The sequence below is a fragment of the Astyanax mexicanus genome, chromosome 12, assembly GCF_023375975.1.
Source record: "Astyanax mexicanus isolate ESR-SI-001 chromosome 12, AstMex3_surface, whole genome shotgun sequence".
Classification (NCBI taxonomy): domain Eukaryota; kingdom Metazoa; phylum Chordata; class Actinopteri; order Characiformes; family Acestrorhamphidae; genus Astyanax; species Astyanax mexicanus.
In genome coordinates this window covers 42,673,209-42,692,132 of record NC_064419.1, presented here as the reverse complement: position 1 = coordinate 42,692,132, position 18,924 = coordinate 42,673,209, and the positions used below count along the sequence as shown (strand labels likewise).

Below are 18,924 nucleotides of genomic sequence, written 5' to 3'. Positions count from 1 at the left end.
ATGTACCTGAACAAACCTCACTTCCGGACCAACACATGCTGATCTCAAGTTTTTAATAAATTACCTTGTTTTTTTAGTCTTGCTTCCATGGTACATGTCGAAAGTATACAGGTCTTGAAAAAAATAAGAGGTCACTTAAAAATTAGGAGTTTCTTTGTTTTTACCAAATTGAATACCTCTGGAATATAATCAAGAGGAAGATGAATGATCACAAGCCATCAAACCAATTTTTGCACCATGAGTAAAGGCATGAAGTTATCGAAAAGCAGTGTGTAAGACTGGTGGAGTAGAGCATGATGCCAAGATGCATGAAAACTGTGATTAAAAACCAGGATTATTCCACCAAATATTGATTTCTGAACTCTGAGACTGTTTTCTTTACATTATTTGAGGTCTGAAAGCTCTACATCTTTTTTGTTATTTCAGCCATTTCACATTTTCTGCAAATTAATGCTTATTAATGACATATTAATATTAATATTTTTATTTGGAATTTGGGAGAAATGTTGTCCTTAATTTATAGAATAAAACAACAATGTTCATTTTACTCAAACATAAACCTATAAATAGCAAAATCAGAGAAACTGATTCAGAAAATAAAGTGGTCTTTTCATTTTTTCCAGAGCAGAATTTCCAAAGATGCACTGTGTTTTGTGTCATTTATATGTCACAAATCGGAAAAGCCCTATTTTTTCTTGTATTTTTCAGAATTTTCTGCGCTGTCAGAACAACAAGACAAACTATAATCTGGTGTGTGAGACGCTGCAGTTCCTGGACATCATGTGTGGGAGCACCACCGGAGGCCTGGGTCTGCTGGGCCTCTACATTAATGAAAACAATGTGGGTCTGATCACTCAGACACTGGAGACGCTCACAGAGTACTGCCAGGGACCCTGCCAGGAGAACCAGGTCAGAGGAATGATCACAGATACCAGCTCGATGCATCAGTGCTTTATGTTATAAAACTATGTTTTAAAACTTATTAAGTTCTGTAATATGAATGAATTCAAACACACATTATATACTGAGCTTTCTCTTCCCTCTTCTGTTCTGTCTGTTTAAAGACGTGCATTGTCACTCATGAGTGCAACGGCATTGACATCATCACCGCTCTGATTCTGAACGACATCAGCCCTCTGTGTCGCTACCGTATGGAGATGGTGCTCCAGCTCAAGGTGAGGAGCAGGCTTTCCACATCCATTAAAACACGAAAGTAACAATCCAACCTGACAACTGGGGTTTTATACTTCCCTTCCCCTATACTCTACTCTCTCGCTAACTGACTCACTCACCTTTAAAGGAGAACTCCGGTGTAAAAGTGACTTTGGGTGAAGTAAAACATGATAAAACGTATATACCTTTGTTGAATTTACACGGTTATCCAGCTCAAAGTAGCTCCACACCTCATTGGTAGAATCCGGAGAGCCCTGACATGTAAAATTAGGAATTAATGACGTAAAAAGTGCAACTTTTTAAAATCAATCCACTGTTTACATCCCATAGTGCTTCGTTGTAGCTCCGGGCGCTGCAATCACTGTACTGATAATGACAGACATATATACATAGACTCCGCATAGCAGCAGCGTAGCAATCAGCGCCAGGAGGCAGGCTATGTGGAGTCTATGTATATATGTCTGTCATTATCAGTACAGTGATGGCGGCGCACAGAGCCGAAAGCTAGCGGCACGGGATGTCAACAGTGTTTTTTAATGAGCTTCTTTTTTGCAGGTTTTCATTCATTTTGCCACTTTTTTACAATTGTATTAACTAAATGTATTCTAAATGGGTTCTTGTCTTACGTTTCAAAGAAAAGGAAAATACGAAGCTACAATTTCAAAATATTTAATTACAATCAATCAATAAAGCACAACATAGTGTTTTTTCACCATCATAAGCCCTATCTAGACAGACTAATTAGTTTCTCAGGGGGTCCTGGGGTAATTTTCTTTTTTATGGTTGGTCCTCTGTTATTTTATTCCTGTCCAGAACGACCATGTACGAGTTTCAATTGCAGTCCAGATGCAAGCGTTTTATCACTGAGTAGAAGTGTGAAATATTTTTCACAGACGTCCCCCCTAAGAAACTATCCCGTCCGGATAGGGCTAAAACAATTCTAGTTCAAGTCACAAGCTACCACGTAAACTCACAAACTAACATTCAAAGCAATTATACAGTATATAGCATCATGTTCAATAACAATAAAATGCCTATTTTCAGGACAATGCCTCCAAGCTCTTACTGGCCTTGATGGAAAGCCGCCATGACAGTGAGAATGCAGAGAGGATTCTGTTTAACCTACGACCTCGAGAACTGGTCAGTTCACAGCCTCACTGAACTCTATGAATGAGAGGTATGCAGCAAACCCATAGAGCAGCTCATCATGCTGTGTGTGCACTGTGTGTTCACCAGGTTGAAGTGATAAAGAAGGCTTATCTGCAGGAGTGTGAGTACGACGAGGCGGAGGTTTCACCCAGAGAAGTCGGACACAACATCTACATCCTGGCACTGCAGGTCATCATTACACTATTAATATTCTACTATTACTGTTAATTACTACTATTATTCAAATTCTACCACTATTGTTACACCATTACAATTTTACCATTACTGTTTCACTATTAACATTCTATCCTTTACTGTTGTACCATTTACATTCTGCCACTGCTGTTACACAGTAAACATTATATACATTAATCTTGAATTGTGTTCCACTCAGTATATATGAATATATGAATGTGGTCTGTAATGCCGACTCTATTTACTTTTTCATTGGAAGCCTTTGTACTTCACAAACCATCCCTAAACAGTAAAATTAACATGGTTAAATATATTCTAAATCACATACAATTGGTAAAAAGGAGCTCTCACTTTTCCTCCTTGGCTCCTTGTTTTTTTGTTGTTTTTTTACCCAGTGCAGTGGGTGGAGCTAAGTTTGTGGTCTGTTCTTGTAAATCTTTACAACAAGTTAACAGCAAAAAAGTTGTACGTAAAAGATTGTAAAATTACAGAAAAATCACAGCATGTTACTTTATACTAAAAATAGCAATTAATACATTAACTACAGAATATTACAGCTCTCGTAGAGTATGTTTTTGCCTAAATAAATACAAATTAACACTGTAAATATTCTTTACAATTGCCATATGTACTTTAAAGTTTTGGAGTTTTAGTTGCAGGTGAATAATAAACAAAAAAAGAAAATACATGATGTGCATTGTAATGGACACAGGCTCTGAAAGGGATAAGGTGTGCCCATTACTGTCAACATCCTCTCCATTAATGTTACACCATTAACATACTGTTACATTGTTAAGATTTGGCTACTACTGTTACACTGTTAGCATCCTCTCATTTAATGTTACACCATTAGAATACTGTTACACATTAAAGGTTTGGCCACTACTGTTAACATCCTCTCTTTTAATGTTTCACCATTAAAATACTGTTACATTGTTAAGATTTGGCCACTACTATTGCACTGTTAGCATTTTATCCCACAATGTTACACCATCAAAATTCTAATTATTACTGTTGCACCATTGATATTCTGCCACAGCTGTTACACATTGACATTCCTCCACTATTGTTACACAGTTAACATTCTGTTACTGCTGGTTCACTAATACAGTACATCATTAGCACTTCATATAGCACAGTGGATAACACCACATCCCTTCATATAAGACATTGGGATTCGATCCACTATAGAACACTATAGAATTATTGGTCTAAATACTAAATCTGCTCCCTGTAACACGTTTTAATTGTAAGTCTGCCAGATGTCAAAACTTTAGTACAACATTAAAAGCAAATGTTGGACAAAAGACGTGCCTTACTGGCTAGATTGGGAGTAAAGAGAAAGATTGTGTATTGTATATTATTCCTAAAATGCATGAGAGGAGGTTATAAACCTGTGTTTTTATTCTGTGCAGTTGGCACGTCACAATAAAATACTGCTTCATCTGCTAAAACCACCGAAAAGGGCTAAGGAAGAGGAAGAAGAGGGCATTTCATCTATGGTAAGAGTGTTGAAATGGCAACTGATTTTCTGTATTTCCATTTGTGATTTTTTTTTTTTGTTTCTGTCCTGAATTTTATTTATGAGTCTCTGTGTTTTTTGTACACTGTAGCTCAACCTGAACAACAAGCAGTTCTCCCAGATGCTGAAATCCTCAGCTCCAGCAGAGGTTCAAGTGGAAGACCCACTGGATTATTACGACAAACACACCGCTCAGATCGAGGTGAGACAAAATTAATGTCATTTTCTTCAGTTTATATTCAATTCTTTAAGTACATCAGTAGTGGCCCAGTTTACTATTCTGATTTCTGTGCATTAACAGTTACTGCATAATTTAGTGACAGTTATCTTGGGGCTTTTATTCTGTATCAGATTGTTCGGGAAGACCGCAGCATGGAGCAGATTGTGTTTCCTGTTCACCCCATCTGTGAGTTCCTAACAGAGGAGTCAAAGGTGCGGGTTTTTAATACCACAGAGCAGGACGAGCAGGGCAGCAAGGTCACGCACTTCTTCGAGCAGACTTCCTTCCTGCACAATGAGATGGAGTGGCAGAAGAAGCTCCGCAGTAAGTTCTGAATTCACCCTTCCTTAATTTCTTCATGCAGCAGATCTCGGCATGCTACTCTGCAATGCTATCAGAATCAGCAACAGCTCGAAAAGAGCCGGTGATTGGCTTCACATGTGTCGAAGGAGGCATGTGCTGGTCTTTATGCTCCTGGTGTTGGGGCGTAAGTGCAACTGAGAATTGGAGATGAAACTGGTTAAAGTTGAGATTTTAAATATTAAAAAAGGGAATTACTGTCTGTGTGAACAGACAAGCAACTGTGACAGAAATCACATCCACATTCAATGCAGATGGTCTTCCATGCATATCTTGCAGGTCATTACATCATTATTTAGCAAAATTATGGGTCACACTCTAAAAAACAGAGGTACGATATGAGTACTTTTTTGTACTCAAAGGTACACTCTTCATAATAGTAAACTCAAAGGTATAATACTGGTCTTTACAGGGTCAGATTTGTTCCCTCTGAAGTACAAAGTAATTCCTAACAGCAATAAGTACAAATTTGTACCATTTAACCTGCAGCCAAAGGGTACATTCAGTATTCTGTATCACTGCACTAATAAACTATATATACTTTAATTGCACATTTTTCATTTGAAAGCCAGACAATTTTGGATCATCAGGTTTTTGAGCCATATTTAGTTGATGATAATGTTTATAATCTTTATAATCTTTACTGGCACAAAAACATGGGTAAAAAAAAAGGACTTTCACTGAAAGGTACTTTATTGTGCCTCAATAAAAGGTACAGCCCCAGCGGCAAGCTTTGTACTCTTTTAGGTACAAATCTGTACTTCCTTTTCTTAGTGTGCATGATGCATTATATGAGTCAAATGCTGTTTGCTAAGTGTGGACCATGCCTAAAGTATTTATAGGGCGCTTGATTGATACGGGGTGGAGTTAGAACGTAGAGTTCGGGTGTGTTCCTTCTCCCAAACTTTTGTTATTACATAACATCATTTATTGGAGGATCTTCTCCACTAGTTTCTAGTCTGAGTTTATTCTGGGTCTAAAGTAAATGTTTTTGGTTTGTGCTTCTCTCAGGTATGCCAGTGCTGTACTGGTTCTCTCGGAGAATAACACTATGGGGTGCCATCTCCTTCAACTTGGCTGTCTTCATCAACCTCATCATCGCCTTCTTCTACCCATATGACTCTGGACAGAGTATGCAATTAAAATCAATACATACTATATACATATTTTTAGTTTATGAAATACATAAATACATTTGCAATGTTTTGATTTGATGAGGTTATACCCAGACATAGTGCTGGGCGATTTTCACGATTAATTCGGTTAAGTTGAAATACAGTTTTAATGCGTTTTTCAAAATGGAGTAATCGTGATTTTACATATTATTATTACATTTTATCTTTTTAAACTAAAATATCCAAAAACGCTTCTCATTTCTGAAGTGTTTATCCGTCCTACCTTGGTAACCGGCACCTCCCACAGACTACCGCATATTTTCTAAACATTCTTCCGAGGACTGAGCTCATACTAAAAAAGCACTTTCGACACAAACAGCCGGTGGGATAAAGCTTATATTTATCTAGAAATAAATCCTACCGTTTCTAAAAACTGCAGTGTCATTGCTCTCCGGTGTGGATATGTGATTAATTGTGGAAAACAATAATATTCTCTCCTTTTCAAAATTTCTCCTGTAACTCATTTAGTGCATTATTTCTCAATTTTCAGTCACAATCCCACATTCTGAAGTTTAATCCAGTGTTTGTCAGTGTGTGAGTAAATCCGCTGCTGTGTTATGAATCATTGATTCACTGAATGAGTCGACTCAAACCAAAGCACCAAACACCAAACACCATTTTTTTTTGATAGGTAAACCTATTTTAAACCATTTCTTTTTTCATCTGTAGTTTGATTTTTAGTAGATGAGAAATAATCGATTATAATGGAAAATCTGATTTTTAGAAGCAATAGATGAAGCAGTGTTCTGTTTATATGTTAAACCCAACTCCTCCTAATGTAGTCTAACAGTGTACTGTGACTCCTGCCAGGTGCCATTGACTCTTCAATGTTGTTAATGCTGTTCTGGTGCTTTGCTGGGCTGTCAGTGGTGGGTCTGTTCTCCCAGCGTTACGGCCTCCAGCCCCTCACCCTCGCCATCATCCTCCGCTTTATATATCACTTCGGCATCGGCCCCACTCTCATCATGCTCGGATCTCTTAACGTAAGTTTGTACTATTAACACATGAATGATTAGTGCACTGCTGTTAAATAATAAACATACATGGAAAGCACAGGAAAGCTGTGGAATCTCCACCTAAAGATTCTACTACAGTATACAGTTGCAAGAAGAAGTATGTACCCTTTGGAATCTTATGGGTTTTTTTTGTATAAATGTGTAATAAAATGTGATCTAATCCTTATTCAAGTCGAGAGTATTGACAAATATAATGTCCCCAAATTAAAATACAAAAAGTATTAAACCCTTAATATTGACACAAAACAATTATGATCTTGCAGGTCTTTAGTGAACACACTCATTCAATAATTTAAAGTAAACCCTTGGAACCCATTCTTCCTGCAGAACTACTTTAGCCCTGTCATATTCTTTGGAAGCCCTAAATGAAAATCAAACCATAGCATGTCTACTGGGTTGAGAGTTGGGCTCTGACTTGGCCACTTCAAAAGGTGGATTTGTTTTCTTAGTCATTCTGTAGTGGATGTGCTCCAGTGTTTTGGGTCATTGTCCTGTTGCATCACCCAGCTTCAACAGAGTTTCAGCTGAGGTACAGACACTCTTACATTATCCTGTAGGATTTTTTTTATCCACTTGGGAATTCATGAATTATCATATATGTTTTGTATTATTATTTTAGCCACATTATATTTGTCAGTATCCTAGATAAGGTTACGTTTTATGACAACTTCATGCAGAAAACCATGAAGTCTGAAAGGTACACATACTGTTTCTAGTTTCTAGTGTAGAACAATTGCGACATTATATCATATTTTGATACATAGCGAAACAGTTTTATAGGACGGGATTGTAAATGTTGCAGTGCATTAGTTGCTGTATAATAAATTAAGAAAGTTATACGGGTATATTTTGTTCCATTAAGGTTTCATGCATCCATTACAGTCCAGTTTTACCTTCATTTTCAATGTGAAGTGTATATCTGTGTACCCTTTCAAACATTACAAGTTTTTATTAGAAAGAAATATACCAAAACATTTTTCAAACATTTTCATCATTTCTTTAATTGTGCATGCTAACTGTCAACTGTTCTGTCAACTGTCTCTTTCACAGCTGATCAATAAGATTGTGTACGTGTTGAGCTTTGTGGGTGATAACGGTACGTTTATCATGGGTTATAAAGCCATGGTGATGGATATGGAGTTCCTCTACCATTTGGCGTATGTACTCACCAGCACACTAGGGCTCTGTGTCCATGAACTCTTCTACAGCATACTGGTGAGTGACTGTTTATAATATAATGATTTTTGTGTTAATTCTCATATTGGGCGCTATGCACTGCAGGTTTAGGACGCATTACCTTTAGTCTTTATACCATCAGTCCAGCTTCCAGTTTGTGAGAGAAAGTATAGATATGCAAAAATTGAGAAAATGTCCTTAGACCTCAGACCGTTAAAAAAAATATAAAGTGTTTTTTCATTGCAAATCATATTATAAATGAATATAAACTCAATCTGTATTTCCACAAATGTCATTATAAATACAATGATTTACTAACTTAGCTATCGTGCCCTTACATATTAGTAAATCTCTGTATTATAGTTTTGGTTCTGTATAAAATGAAGATTATTTTATTTGACTCATTATTTCACATAGTTTAGTTTAAGCTGTTCTGCTGGTAAATGTGTTAACAATTCTATTAGACTGTTTAGATCTAGATCTGCCTGACTAATCACATCATTCACATCATTAATGTTTCCAGCTGTTTGATCTGATCTATCGAGAGGAAACACTTTTTAATGTGATAAAGAGTGTGACGCGTAACGGCCGCTCCATCCTCCTCACCGCTGTGCTGGCTATAATCCTGGTCTACCTCTTCTCCATCGTGGGCTTCCTCTGCCTCAGAGATGATTTCATCATGGAGGTGGATTACCTGTCTAATATTAATGACTCAGGTGAGCTCCTGTAGCTCAGACATACTTTCTGCTTTCTTAGATTAAACTCTGAAATGCATCATGATACACAGAAAATAAAATAAATCAGTGCTTGTTCTAATGAACCAAATTGTTTAGGTGAATAGAGATATGGGCTAATAAATTAAATTATTCTAGTAACTATAAAGATATGTGCTAGTGAATTAAATTATTCTAGTGAATTAAGATGTGCTAGTCAAATTGTTGTAGTGAATCGAGATATGTGCTCGTAAATCTAATTTTTCAAGTGACTCAAGATATGTTCTAGTGAATCATATGATTCTAGTGAATAGAGATATATGCTTGTGAATTTAATTATTATAGTGAATAGAGATATAAGCTAATTAATTCAATTATTCAAGTGAATTAAGATGTGGTAGTGAATCAAATTGTTGTAGTGAATCAAGATATATGCTTGTGAATTAAATTATTATAGTGAATAGAGATATAAGTGAATTAATTAAATTATTCTAGTGAATAGAGATATATGCTAGTTATTCAAATTATTTAAGTGTTTCGTGATATGTTCTAGTGAGTCAAAACTTGTGCTAGTGAATCAAATTGTTCTAGTGAATCGAGATATGTGGTAGTGAGTCAAATTATTATAGTGAATAGAGATATATGCTTGTGAATTAAATGATTATAGTGAATAGAGATATAAGCTAATTAATTAAATTATTCTAGTGAATTAAGATGTGGTAGTGAATCAAATTGTTGTAGTGAATAAAGATATATGCTTGTGAATTAAATTATTCTAGTGAATAGAGATATATGCTAGTTATTCAAATTATTTAAGTGTTTCGTGAGTCAAAACACGTGAGTCAAAACTTGTGCTAGTGAATCAAAATATTCAAGTAAAACGAGATATGTGGTAGTTATTATTTTAGTGAATAGAGATATATGCTTGTGAATTAAATCATTATAGTGAATAGAGATATAAGCTAATTAATTAAATTATTCTAGTGAATTAAGATGTGGTAGCGAATCAAATTGTTGTAGTGAATCAAGATATATGCTTGTGAATTAAATTATTCTAGTGAATAGAGATATAAGTGAATTAATTAAATTATTCTAGTGAATAGAGATATGTGCTAGTTAATCAAATTATGTAAGTGTATTGAGATATATTCTAGTGAATCAAGACTTGTGCTAGTGAATCAGATTGTTTTAGGGAATTGAGAGTTGCACTAGTGAATCAAATTATTCTAGTAAATCAAGAGATGTCCTAATGAATCAAGCTTGTGGTAGTGAATCATATTGTCCTAATAAATGAATACATTAATTAGATAAATGGATAGAAAATTTTTATTTTTTCTAGTAAAACAGTATATGTTCTTTGAATCAAGCTGTGTTTGTGAATCAGAACTGTTTTAGTGAAGCAAGAGAATGAAATGATTCATTACTCATTAGTCTGATTGTTTAAGTGAATGATCGCTTCTGCTAGTGAGTACCAAAGGCCTGGTGAATCAAAGCGTTCTGACTGAATAACACAGACAACAACATTAACAAACAAGCAGAAAGGCCATATTTGATAAGCTGACTGTTGATGTGCTGCAGGTTCTGAGGGCTCTGTTGGAAGCTGCAGTGCAGATGGAGTGGACTGCACTGAAGAAAGTGGACTTATAGCAGCAGCTGGTCAGTCTGTTGCTTTCTGTTACTGACTTAAAAGAAAACTCCGGTGACATGATAAAAAGTACTTACCTTTGTTGAATAGCACACCTCTGCTCTCCCTCAGCTTTCTGAGATCCAGTAATTTTGTGCTTTTTGCCTAGCACTCTGTACAACAGCCGTATCGGGGCATATTTTACCCTGATAAATCGCTTTTTACACCGTTATCCAGTAGCTCAAAGTAGCTCCACACCTACTTGGTAGAATCCGGAGAGCCCTGACATTTAAAACATGGCATTAATAACTTAAAAAGTGCACAGGAAGCTTATTTTTAAATAACCTAAAGTCCTTTTTACACCGGAGTTCTCCTTTAATCAAACGATACAGGTGATCATATATGATTAATTATAGTTTGTTAGAAGTATGTTAGAAGTGTGTAACTGGGGGTGTTGTTTGCTGCAGAAGAGGAAGATAACACGGAGCGGGCCTGTGACACACTGCTGATGTGTATCGTCACTGTGCTGAACCACGGACTGCGAAACGGAGGTGGAGTAGGAGATGTTCTGCGCAGACCCTCAAAAAATGTGAGAAGAAACACATATATATATATATATATATATATATTTTTTTTTTTTAATAAAGAATATCTACCCTTTAGAATATGTTTTTTTTATATATATATAATTTTCCCATTTTCTCCCCAATTTACACGGCCAATTACCCGACACATTCATTAGGACTCCCCCTATCACGAGTAATGCCCCAACACACTAGGAGGGTAAAGACCAACACATGCCTCCTCCGATACATGTGAAGTCAGCCACCGCTTCTTTTTGAGCTGCTGCTGATGCAGCATTGCCGAGCAGCATCACAGCACACTCAGAGGAAAGCACAGCAACTCGGTTCTGATACATCAGCTCACAGACGCCCTGTGCTGCAGGCATCACCCTAGGAGTAATGTGGGGAGAGAGCGCCATCTACCCACCCAGAGGGAGCAGGGCCAATTGTGCTCCCTCTGAGTGCCGGCAGCTTGATGGCAAAGTTGCGACCTCCCGCTCATAGTGGCAGCACTTTAGACCTAGAATATCTTTTGTTTATTTATTTTAATATTTAAAAAATATATATTTAAAAAGATATATTCAAATTATATTTCCAACAATATTTGTATGTTTTACCACTTTAAAATAAGTCTCCTTTTTTTAAAGTTTATAAATAGTTTATAAAAGAGTTAATTACTGGTTATAAATGAAGTTTTAAATAGTTATAAATTCACCATTACTCTCTTTACCATTTTAGGAGGCGTTGTTTCCTGCGCGAGTGGTGTACGATCTCCTCTTTTACTTTATCGTTATCATCATTGTACTGAACCTGATCTTTGGTGTGATTATCGACACCTTTGCTGATCTGCGTAGTGAAAAGCAGAAGAAAGAGGAGATCCTTAAGACCACCTGCTTCATCTGTGGTATGAACCTAAATTTTTTGTCAGTGTTTCATACAGAATAATCTTTAGTAGGTGTTTAACTTGCAAAATGTCATTAATAATGAGATGAGTACATTGTACAATTTGATTATTGTTGTCTTATTCTTCTTTTCTAAAGGTCTTGAGCGGGACAAGTTTGATAATAAGACAGTATCTTTTGAAGAGCACATTAAATTGGAGCACAACATCTGGAACTACCTGTACTTTATTGTTCTTGTGCAAGAGAAGAATAAAACAGACTTTACTGGCCCAGAGAGCTATGTGGCTCATATGATCAAAGTGAGTCATTTGCTGATTCTTCGCAGAATGTTGGTCTGTTTTATAATGTGTCTATTAACAGTCTTATCTGAATGAGGTCATTAAATTTACCCAGAATTTGAATAAATATATTTTTTTTATAAAATGTAATGTTAGATGAATGAATTAGATGCTCATTGATTTAATATTAAGGATTAATTAAATAACAATGGAGCACAGTGGTAATGACAGCAATGCTAACCATGTCAACCAAAACCAAGACATATATATGTATATGTAACAGCTGTGATTAGAAGCAGGTGAATGTGATCAGTACTCAGGTAAAGAGAAACAGTTCAGGATTGGTTGAGGTGAATGGTGTGACTGTGATATCATGAACAGATTAGCAGGAGTATTATAAGAAGTGTACCCTAATTATTATAGTAATTATTATTATAACATAATTATTATTATATTTCTATTATAGTTAGTTTTCTCTGCTCTGAGTCAGTTCATGAGAGAGTGTTTCCCTCTTGGATTGGTTTATTTTTACTCAGTAATGGAAGTGAATTTTAAAATGTACAATATTTCAAACAAAACATACTGAAGTAAAAGTAAAGTTACTGTTCACTACAACACTCCATGTAAGAACATTCTTTCTGCTTATAGTTGAGACCAGTCTGAGGGCGATTCAAGAAAGTAAATACAGTAAGAAGACAAGTGAATATTTTTGTACAGTTTAACATGGAGCAGATGGGTAGCTTTTCATTCTTCGGAGTTCGCTTGGGGCCAAGGACCGAGACCACCCCTTTCAAGGGTCTCAGTACGGTTGTTTTTGTCTGTATCTAAGTAGAATTACTGTGTTCACACGTGCACAGACTGATCACAGCAAGGATGGAAGTGAAACCAGAGTTCAAATTTAAACAGACTATCCGGACAGGATTTGTTTTTTTAAGGGGTCCTGGGGTAATTTTCTCTTTAATGGTAGATCCCGTACTGAATTTATTCCTGTCCAGAACAACATGTACGTGTTTTTCTCAGATGTCCTCTGAGAAAGGTACAGGCATAATTATCTGCTGTTTTTCGCTGAACTTTGTGGTCCTCCGGTAATTTTAGTCCCGCCCGAACGCACATCTCGTGTTTAATAAAACAGCTATTTGTCTGCTGCCACACTGTAATTACACTTGAGTGCGCATTTCCACGGCGACCCATGTAAACACAACAGCCAGTGGAAATGGAGAAGCTACTGATCGTGACGTCATGTGACTTAGAAAGCCTAAAAACTCACTGCTCCTCCTGTTATTTCAATTGCAGTCCGGATGCAGGAGTTTTATCACTGAGTAGAATTGTGAAATATTTTTAACAGACGTCCCTCTGAAAATCTAATCTTGTCCGGATAGGGCTAAAAAGTGCAGGTGTGAAAAAGCAACAAAATGAAAGCTGTAAGCTAAAGGTTTACAGCTTTCCCTGTGATCACTTTTAATGCAGGTCAATGTGAATGTTACATTTGGAGCTGAAAATCTATCAATAAATAAATGTGTTTTTTCATCATAGTTCCTTTCATCAAAGTTAATCACAGTCTGTGTGTTAAACAGTTGCATTTATTGCTGAATTCAGTGCTGATTTTCTTCCTGTTTCTGTAGAACAAGAACCTGGACTGGTTTCCACGCATGCAGGCCATGTCTCTGGTGGTGACGGAGGGGGAGGGGGAGCAGAACGAGATGAGGAACCTGCAGGACAGACTCTCAGCCACCATGAAAGTGGTCACTCAGCTCACCAGCCAGCTAGCAGAGCTGAAGGAGCAGGTGAAAATGACTACTAGCCTTTCCATTGTCTGACTGGAATCATTCACAGCACTGACCGTTAGTCTTTGACTTTAAGGATTAGCGAATTAGTGACAGTCGTTATTGCTCATATAAGTACAAATAAAGGCACTACAGTAAATAGAAAAAAAACTTCTCCCAAAAGGTATTGATTTTTTAAATAACAAAAATGGTTTTAGATACATTTTTATACAGAATATATAAATTATATACAGTCACAGTCCAATTTTTGTTCACTACATAATTTGAACAGACAAACTGTTCCTTACACTGTGCCAAACTTTCTTGATGAACGGACCAATAGAAACTCTTCAAAATGACCTGAAATAAACTCTTTTTACATTGACTTCCATTTAAAGGTAAGGTTTTCTCTTTCTCATCTAAAGTTGCTTTTTTGGAGATACTTGTTTTTCATTGGACAGCAGCGATATGTTATTTTAGTGGAAGGCCTAATTCTAAAAATGTATGCAATGCTAAATGATAAAATACAAAAAAATGCAACTTAAAACTTTTTACTTCTTTGTTTCTAAACATCTTCTTTATAGACTTGTAAACCCCTGTGTAGGATTGTATGAGCTACTTTAATCTGGGTGTGTTTTTGCTCTGCAGATGACGGAGCAGAGGAAGAGGAGGCAGAGGATGGGGTTTGTGGATGTTCAGGCGGGGTCTAACGCCTCACTGCCCCCCAGTGCTGCTGGAGGAAACCACCAGATCTACAAAGCTTCATAAAACCAACTGTCGTAACGGGTCCTTCACTGGTCACTTAAACGAGCACATGGAACTTTAGGTAGAATTGCGTTGGTGGGGTTTTACTGCTAGCTGTTTTTGAATGTAGGCGCTCAGGTTGTCTTTAAATAGGCAGCACTGAACAAGACGATGTTACGGGATTTTAATCATAAAGGAACAAAATGATAAATACTGTATGTTCATATGAGAAGGTTTGTCTTGTTTTAAAGGGAAGAAGATACTGTATATTTTAATGCTGTTTTTACTGATTAACTTATGCTATTTTTTTGAGACCAAGTAATTCCCACACTCCTTAAAGTGTGTTCACTTTCACTGTACTTGCTGTGAAAACCTGAAGTGCCTAATCTTAGGATATGCACACGCCTTCCTAACTTTTAATGGGAGTCAATGTAAAATTATTTTATTCCAAGTAATTGTAATTTAGGTTCATTGTATAGTTTTTGTTGGTGCAGATTCAAACTTTGCTAGAAATAAAAAACAGTTAATAAACTGTTGAGCCAAAACATTATGACCATTCATAGAAAAAGCACATAACAACAGACGTCTTGAATGCAGAGAAATTGTCCAAGTATTTTTGCATCATTTGTATTTGTCCATTAATGCTAATATATTTTGACATGGTGTGAAGTCACATTTATTAATATTGTTCTTTTTACAACAGACGATCTCACAGAGCAGCTTTACAGAAATCCCCAAATTAAACAAGAGATTAACAGTAAATAAAACATTAACATAAAGTGACAGTTTGGAAGTTTGGGGGATTTTGACGTCTCTCTGTTAAGAATGTGTGTAATTGGACCAATCATATGTAGAGTATTTTTAAAACATGCATTTTGGTGCTGTACCCCATTCAGAGCAGATAAATCTGGAGATATTAGCAAGAACTCTTGTTCTAATTTAGTGCTTCTTTCTTCTTTGGTTTAACAATGCGTGATGCAGATGAAGATTTGGTTTGCTCCGTTTTAATATCCCCATGTTTGCAGTAGCTCTGGTATCAGCATTATTAACAGTGCTGCAGTTGCTCCGGTAACCAGTAAAAACTATTATAGGAAGCAAAAAACCCTACCAAGGAGGACCTACCAAGCACCTTGTTTTTACAATAAAATATATTTGGCTTTTAATGGAGAACTCTGGTGTAAAATGGACTTTTGTTGTAGTAAAACATGATAAAAAGTACTTACCTTTGATGAATAGCACACCTCCATTCTCCCACAGCTTTCTGAGATCCAGAAATTTCAACAGTTTGTCCAAACACCCCGAGTGCCGCCATTACTGCTGACGCCGGCTGCTACGCTATGCGGACTCTACATAGACTGAGCTGAAGCTTGCATCACGGGGTTTAAACAGAGGATTTTAATAATCTTCTTGTGCACTTTTTAAGTTATTAATGCCTTGTTTTAAATGTCAGGACTCTCCGGAGTCTAGCAAGGAGGTGTGGAGCTACTTTTAGCTGAATAACGTTGGATAAAGTGATTTATAGGGGACAAATTATGCCCTGTGTCACCCAGTCTGAAGGGTGTTTGAACAAACTGTCAGAGGTGGAAAAAGTACTGAAAAATTGTAATTGAGTAAAAGTACCTTTACTTTGCTAAAATTCTACTCAAGTAAAAGTAAAAATACCCATCTAAAAATCTACTCGAGTAAAAGTAAAAAGTACTCAATTTAAAATGTACTTTGAGTAAAAGTTACATAGTTACTTTTAATTATTTGATGTAAGAAAGTAAAAACAAATCATAAATTAAGTCGTTTTAAATGAACTATTATTCCACATAATAATTTGGACCTTTCAGTATTTGTTCAGACCACCCCATGAAACATTTTTAAGAACAAGTGGCATATGTTTCTATGATCCATTTTACCATTGACTAAACTGTAATTTTATAGTTTTACATTTCATTATTATTTTTAACTTGCAATTGCTATGCTTTAACTGCTATTTACATGTTTTTTTTTTAACATTTAAGCAGATTGTTTAATGATAAAAATACTTACACCACATGCTTTCACAGGTTTGATGTGGAAGTTTTGAAAGCTGACAGCTCTGTCCAGTGGAGCACATTTTGTATTGCAGGAGGACGTTATTGCCTCGTTATTCCACGCGTTTGCAATTGTGTTTCTTCCCCCAGCATTTAATTTTTTACTCAGTAATTGGGAGATTTCCAATGTAGCAAAGTAAATTACTTGTGTCAAAATGTAAGTAAAATTATATTATATTTTAAAAACCACTTTAAAAATTACAAATTACTCATAAAATCTACTTTATTACAGTAACCTGAGTAAATGTAATTCATTACTTACCACCTCTGCAAACTGTTACAATTTCTGGATCTCAGAACGCTGTGGGAGAACAGAGGTGTGCTATTCATTAAAAGTAAGTAATTTTTATCATGTTTTACTACAACAAAAGTCCATTTTACACCAAAGTTCTCCTTTAAGGATGGTCACAGAAACACATTGTTGGTGTAGATTTAAATAACATGTCCCCTCCCCACTCAGGAATACATCTGCTTTTAATTTAAAAGAAAAAAGTAAAGACTGTTGCTTTAAAGGACAGCTGTGATAATATATAAGGATAGTGATTTTTGTATTTAAGTTTGATTTAAATTGAGGAATAGGGTAGGTAACATATCTGCTTATACAGTAGAGAGTGTACATATTATTAAGATTAACTATTTAATGATGTGTTTAGAGTTATCTCTTTATTGCTACAGAACTACTGAAGATTTGATTGTGAGTTTATTCCGATATAAGCAGAATGTTTTTTTTTTACATGAAGGGCATCTTCCATAATGAGTTGTGGGTCTGTTGTGGTCTGTCTAGTCTGGTCAGTGCTGGTCCAGCAGCTTTAGAAAAGATTTTTCTGCTGTAAAGTTGACTGTAGTGATGAAGGTCTTTCTGAATTTTGCACTGAATAAAAGTGTGTGGGAATTGGAAGCATGTCTGAATTTATTTAAGTGTGATATCTGAACACATTTAGATATATATGTGAATTGTACTTACTATCTACCTATAAAGCTAGCTATCTATTTCTGAAGCTATCTATAATTTTAAAGCTAGCTATCTACTTCTAAAGCCATCTATGTATTTATTTCTACATATATCTATCTATTTCTTAAGCTATCTATCTTTTTCTAAAGATATCTATCTATTTCTAAAGCTATATATCTATTTCTAAAGCAAGCTGTCTTTCTATTTCTAAAGCTATATATATATATATATATATATATATATATATATATATATATATATATATATTTCTAAAGCTAGCTATCTATTTCTAAAGCTATCTATTTCTAAAGCTATCTATCTATTTCTAAAGCAAGCTGTCTCTATTTCTACAGCTAGGCAGCTATCTATTTCTAAAGCTATATATCTATTTCTAAAGCTATATATCTATTTCTAAAGCTATACATCTATTTCTAAAGCTATATATCTATTTCTAAAGCTACCTATCTATTTCTAAAGCTATACATCTATTTCTAAAGCTATATATTTATTTCTAACGCTATATATCTATTTCTAAAGCTATACATCTATTTCTAAAGCTATCTATCTATTTCTAAAGCTATACATCTATTTCTAAAGCTATCTATCTATTTCTAAAGCTATACATCTATTTCTAAAGCTATATATCTATTTCTAAAGCTACCTATCTATTTCTAAAGCTATACATCTATTTCTAAAGCTATATATTTATTTCTAAAGCTATATATCTATTTCTAAAGCTATACATCTATTTCTAAAGCTATATATCTATTTCTAAAGCTACCTATCTATTTCTAAAGCTATACATCTATTTCTAAAGCTATATATTTATTTCTAACGCTATATATCTATTTCTAAAGCTATACATCTATTTCTAAAGCTATCTATCTATTTCTAAAGCTATACATCTATTTCTAAAGCTATATATCTATTTCTAAAGCTACCTATCTATTTCTAAAGCTATCTATCTATTTCTAAAGCTATCTAACTATTTCTAAAGCTATCTATCTATTTCTAAAGCTATATATCTATTTCTAAAGCTATATATTTATTTCTAAAGCTATATATCTATTTCTAAAGCTATCTATCTATTTCTAAAGCTATACATCTATTTCTAAAGCTATATATCTATTTCTAAAGCTATATATTTATTTCTAAAGCTATCTAGCTATCTCCTTGTATATTATAGCAGGTTTTTGTTTTACTCATTTCTATTTCTTTTCAATGAAATTTCAGGCTATAAATCTTTACCACAGAACAGAACCAAGCTTTATGTAATACAGACCAAAAAAAAGTTTTTTAGTGCACGATTGTTTTTAAAGAC

General features: G+C 35.2%; 1 protein-coding gene across 2 annotated transcripts in view; it reads left to right on the top strand.

Annotated features, from left to right (window-relative positions):
* Window positions 1-17,549, top strand: part of itpr3 (inositol 1,4,5-trisphosphate receptor, type 3) — a 71,163-nt gene extending 53,614 nt beyond the window's left edge. For both annotated transcript variants that reach the window (XM_049485591.1, XM_049485590.1), the window contains exons 42-58: window positions 709-909; window positions 1,065-1,175; window positions 2,218-2,313; window positions 2,410-2,511; window positions 3,933-4,019; window positions 4,131-4,241; window positions 4,391-4,583; window positions 5,631-5,750; window positions 6,605-6,777; window positions 7,861-8,025; window positions 8,510-8,702; window positions 10,278-10,355; window positions 10,791-10,912; window positions 11,625-11,790; window positions 11,927-12,087; window positions 13,689-13,850; window positions 14,478-17,549. In XM_049485591.1, coding sequence (XP_049341548.1) covers window positions 709-909; window positions 1,065-1,175; window positions 2,218-2,313; window positions 2,410-2,511; window positions 3,933-4,019; window positions 4,131-4,241; window positions 4,391-4,583; window positions 5,631-5,750; window positions 6,605-6,777; window positions 7,861-8,025; window positions 8,510-8,702; window positions 10,278-10,355; window positions 10,791-10,912; window positions 11,625-11,790; window positions 11,927-12,087; window positions 13,689-13,850; window positions 14,478-14,597 — 2,361 coding nt within the window. In that variant the 3' untranslated portion in view covers window positions 14,598-17,549. The remainder of the gene's footprint in view (window positions 1-708; window positions 910-1,064; window positions 1,176-2,217; window positions 2,314-2,409; window positions 2,512-3,932; window positions 4,020-4,130; window positions 4,242-4,390; window positions 4,584-5,630; window positions 5,751-6,604; window positions 6,778-7,860; window positions 8,026-8,509; window positions 8,703-10,277; window positions 10,356-10,790; window positions 10,913-11,624; window positions 11,791-11,926; window positions 12,088-13,688; window positions 13,851-14,477) is intronic.
* The last annotated feature ends 1,375 nt before the right edge of the window (window positions 17,550-18,924 follow it).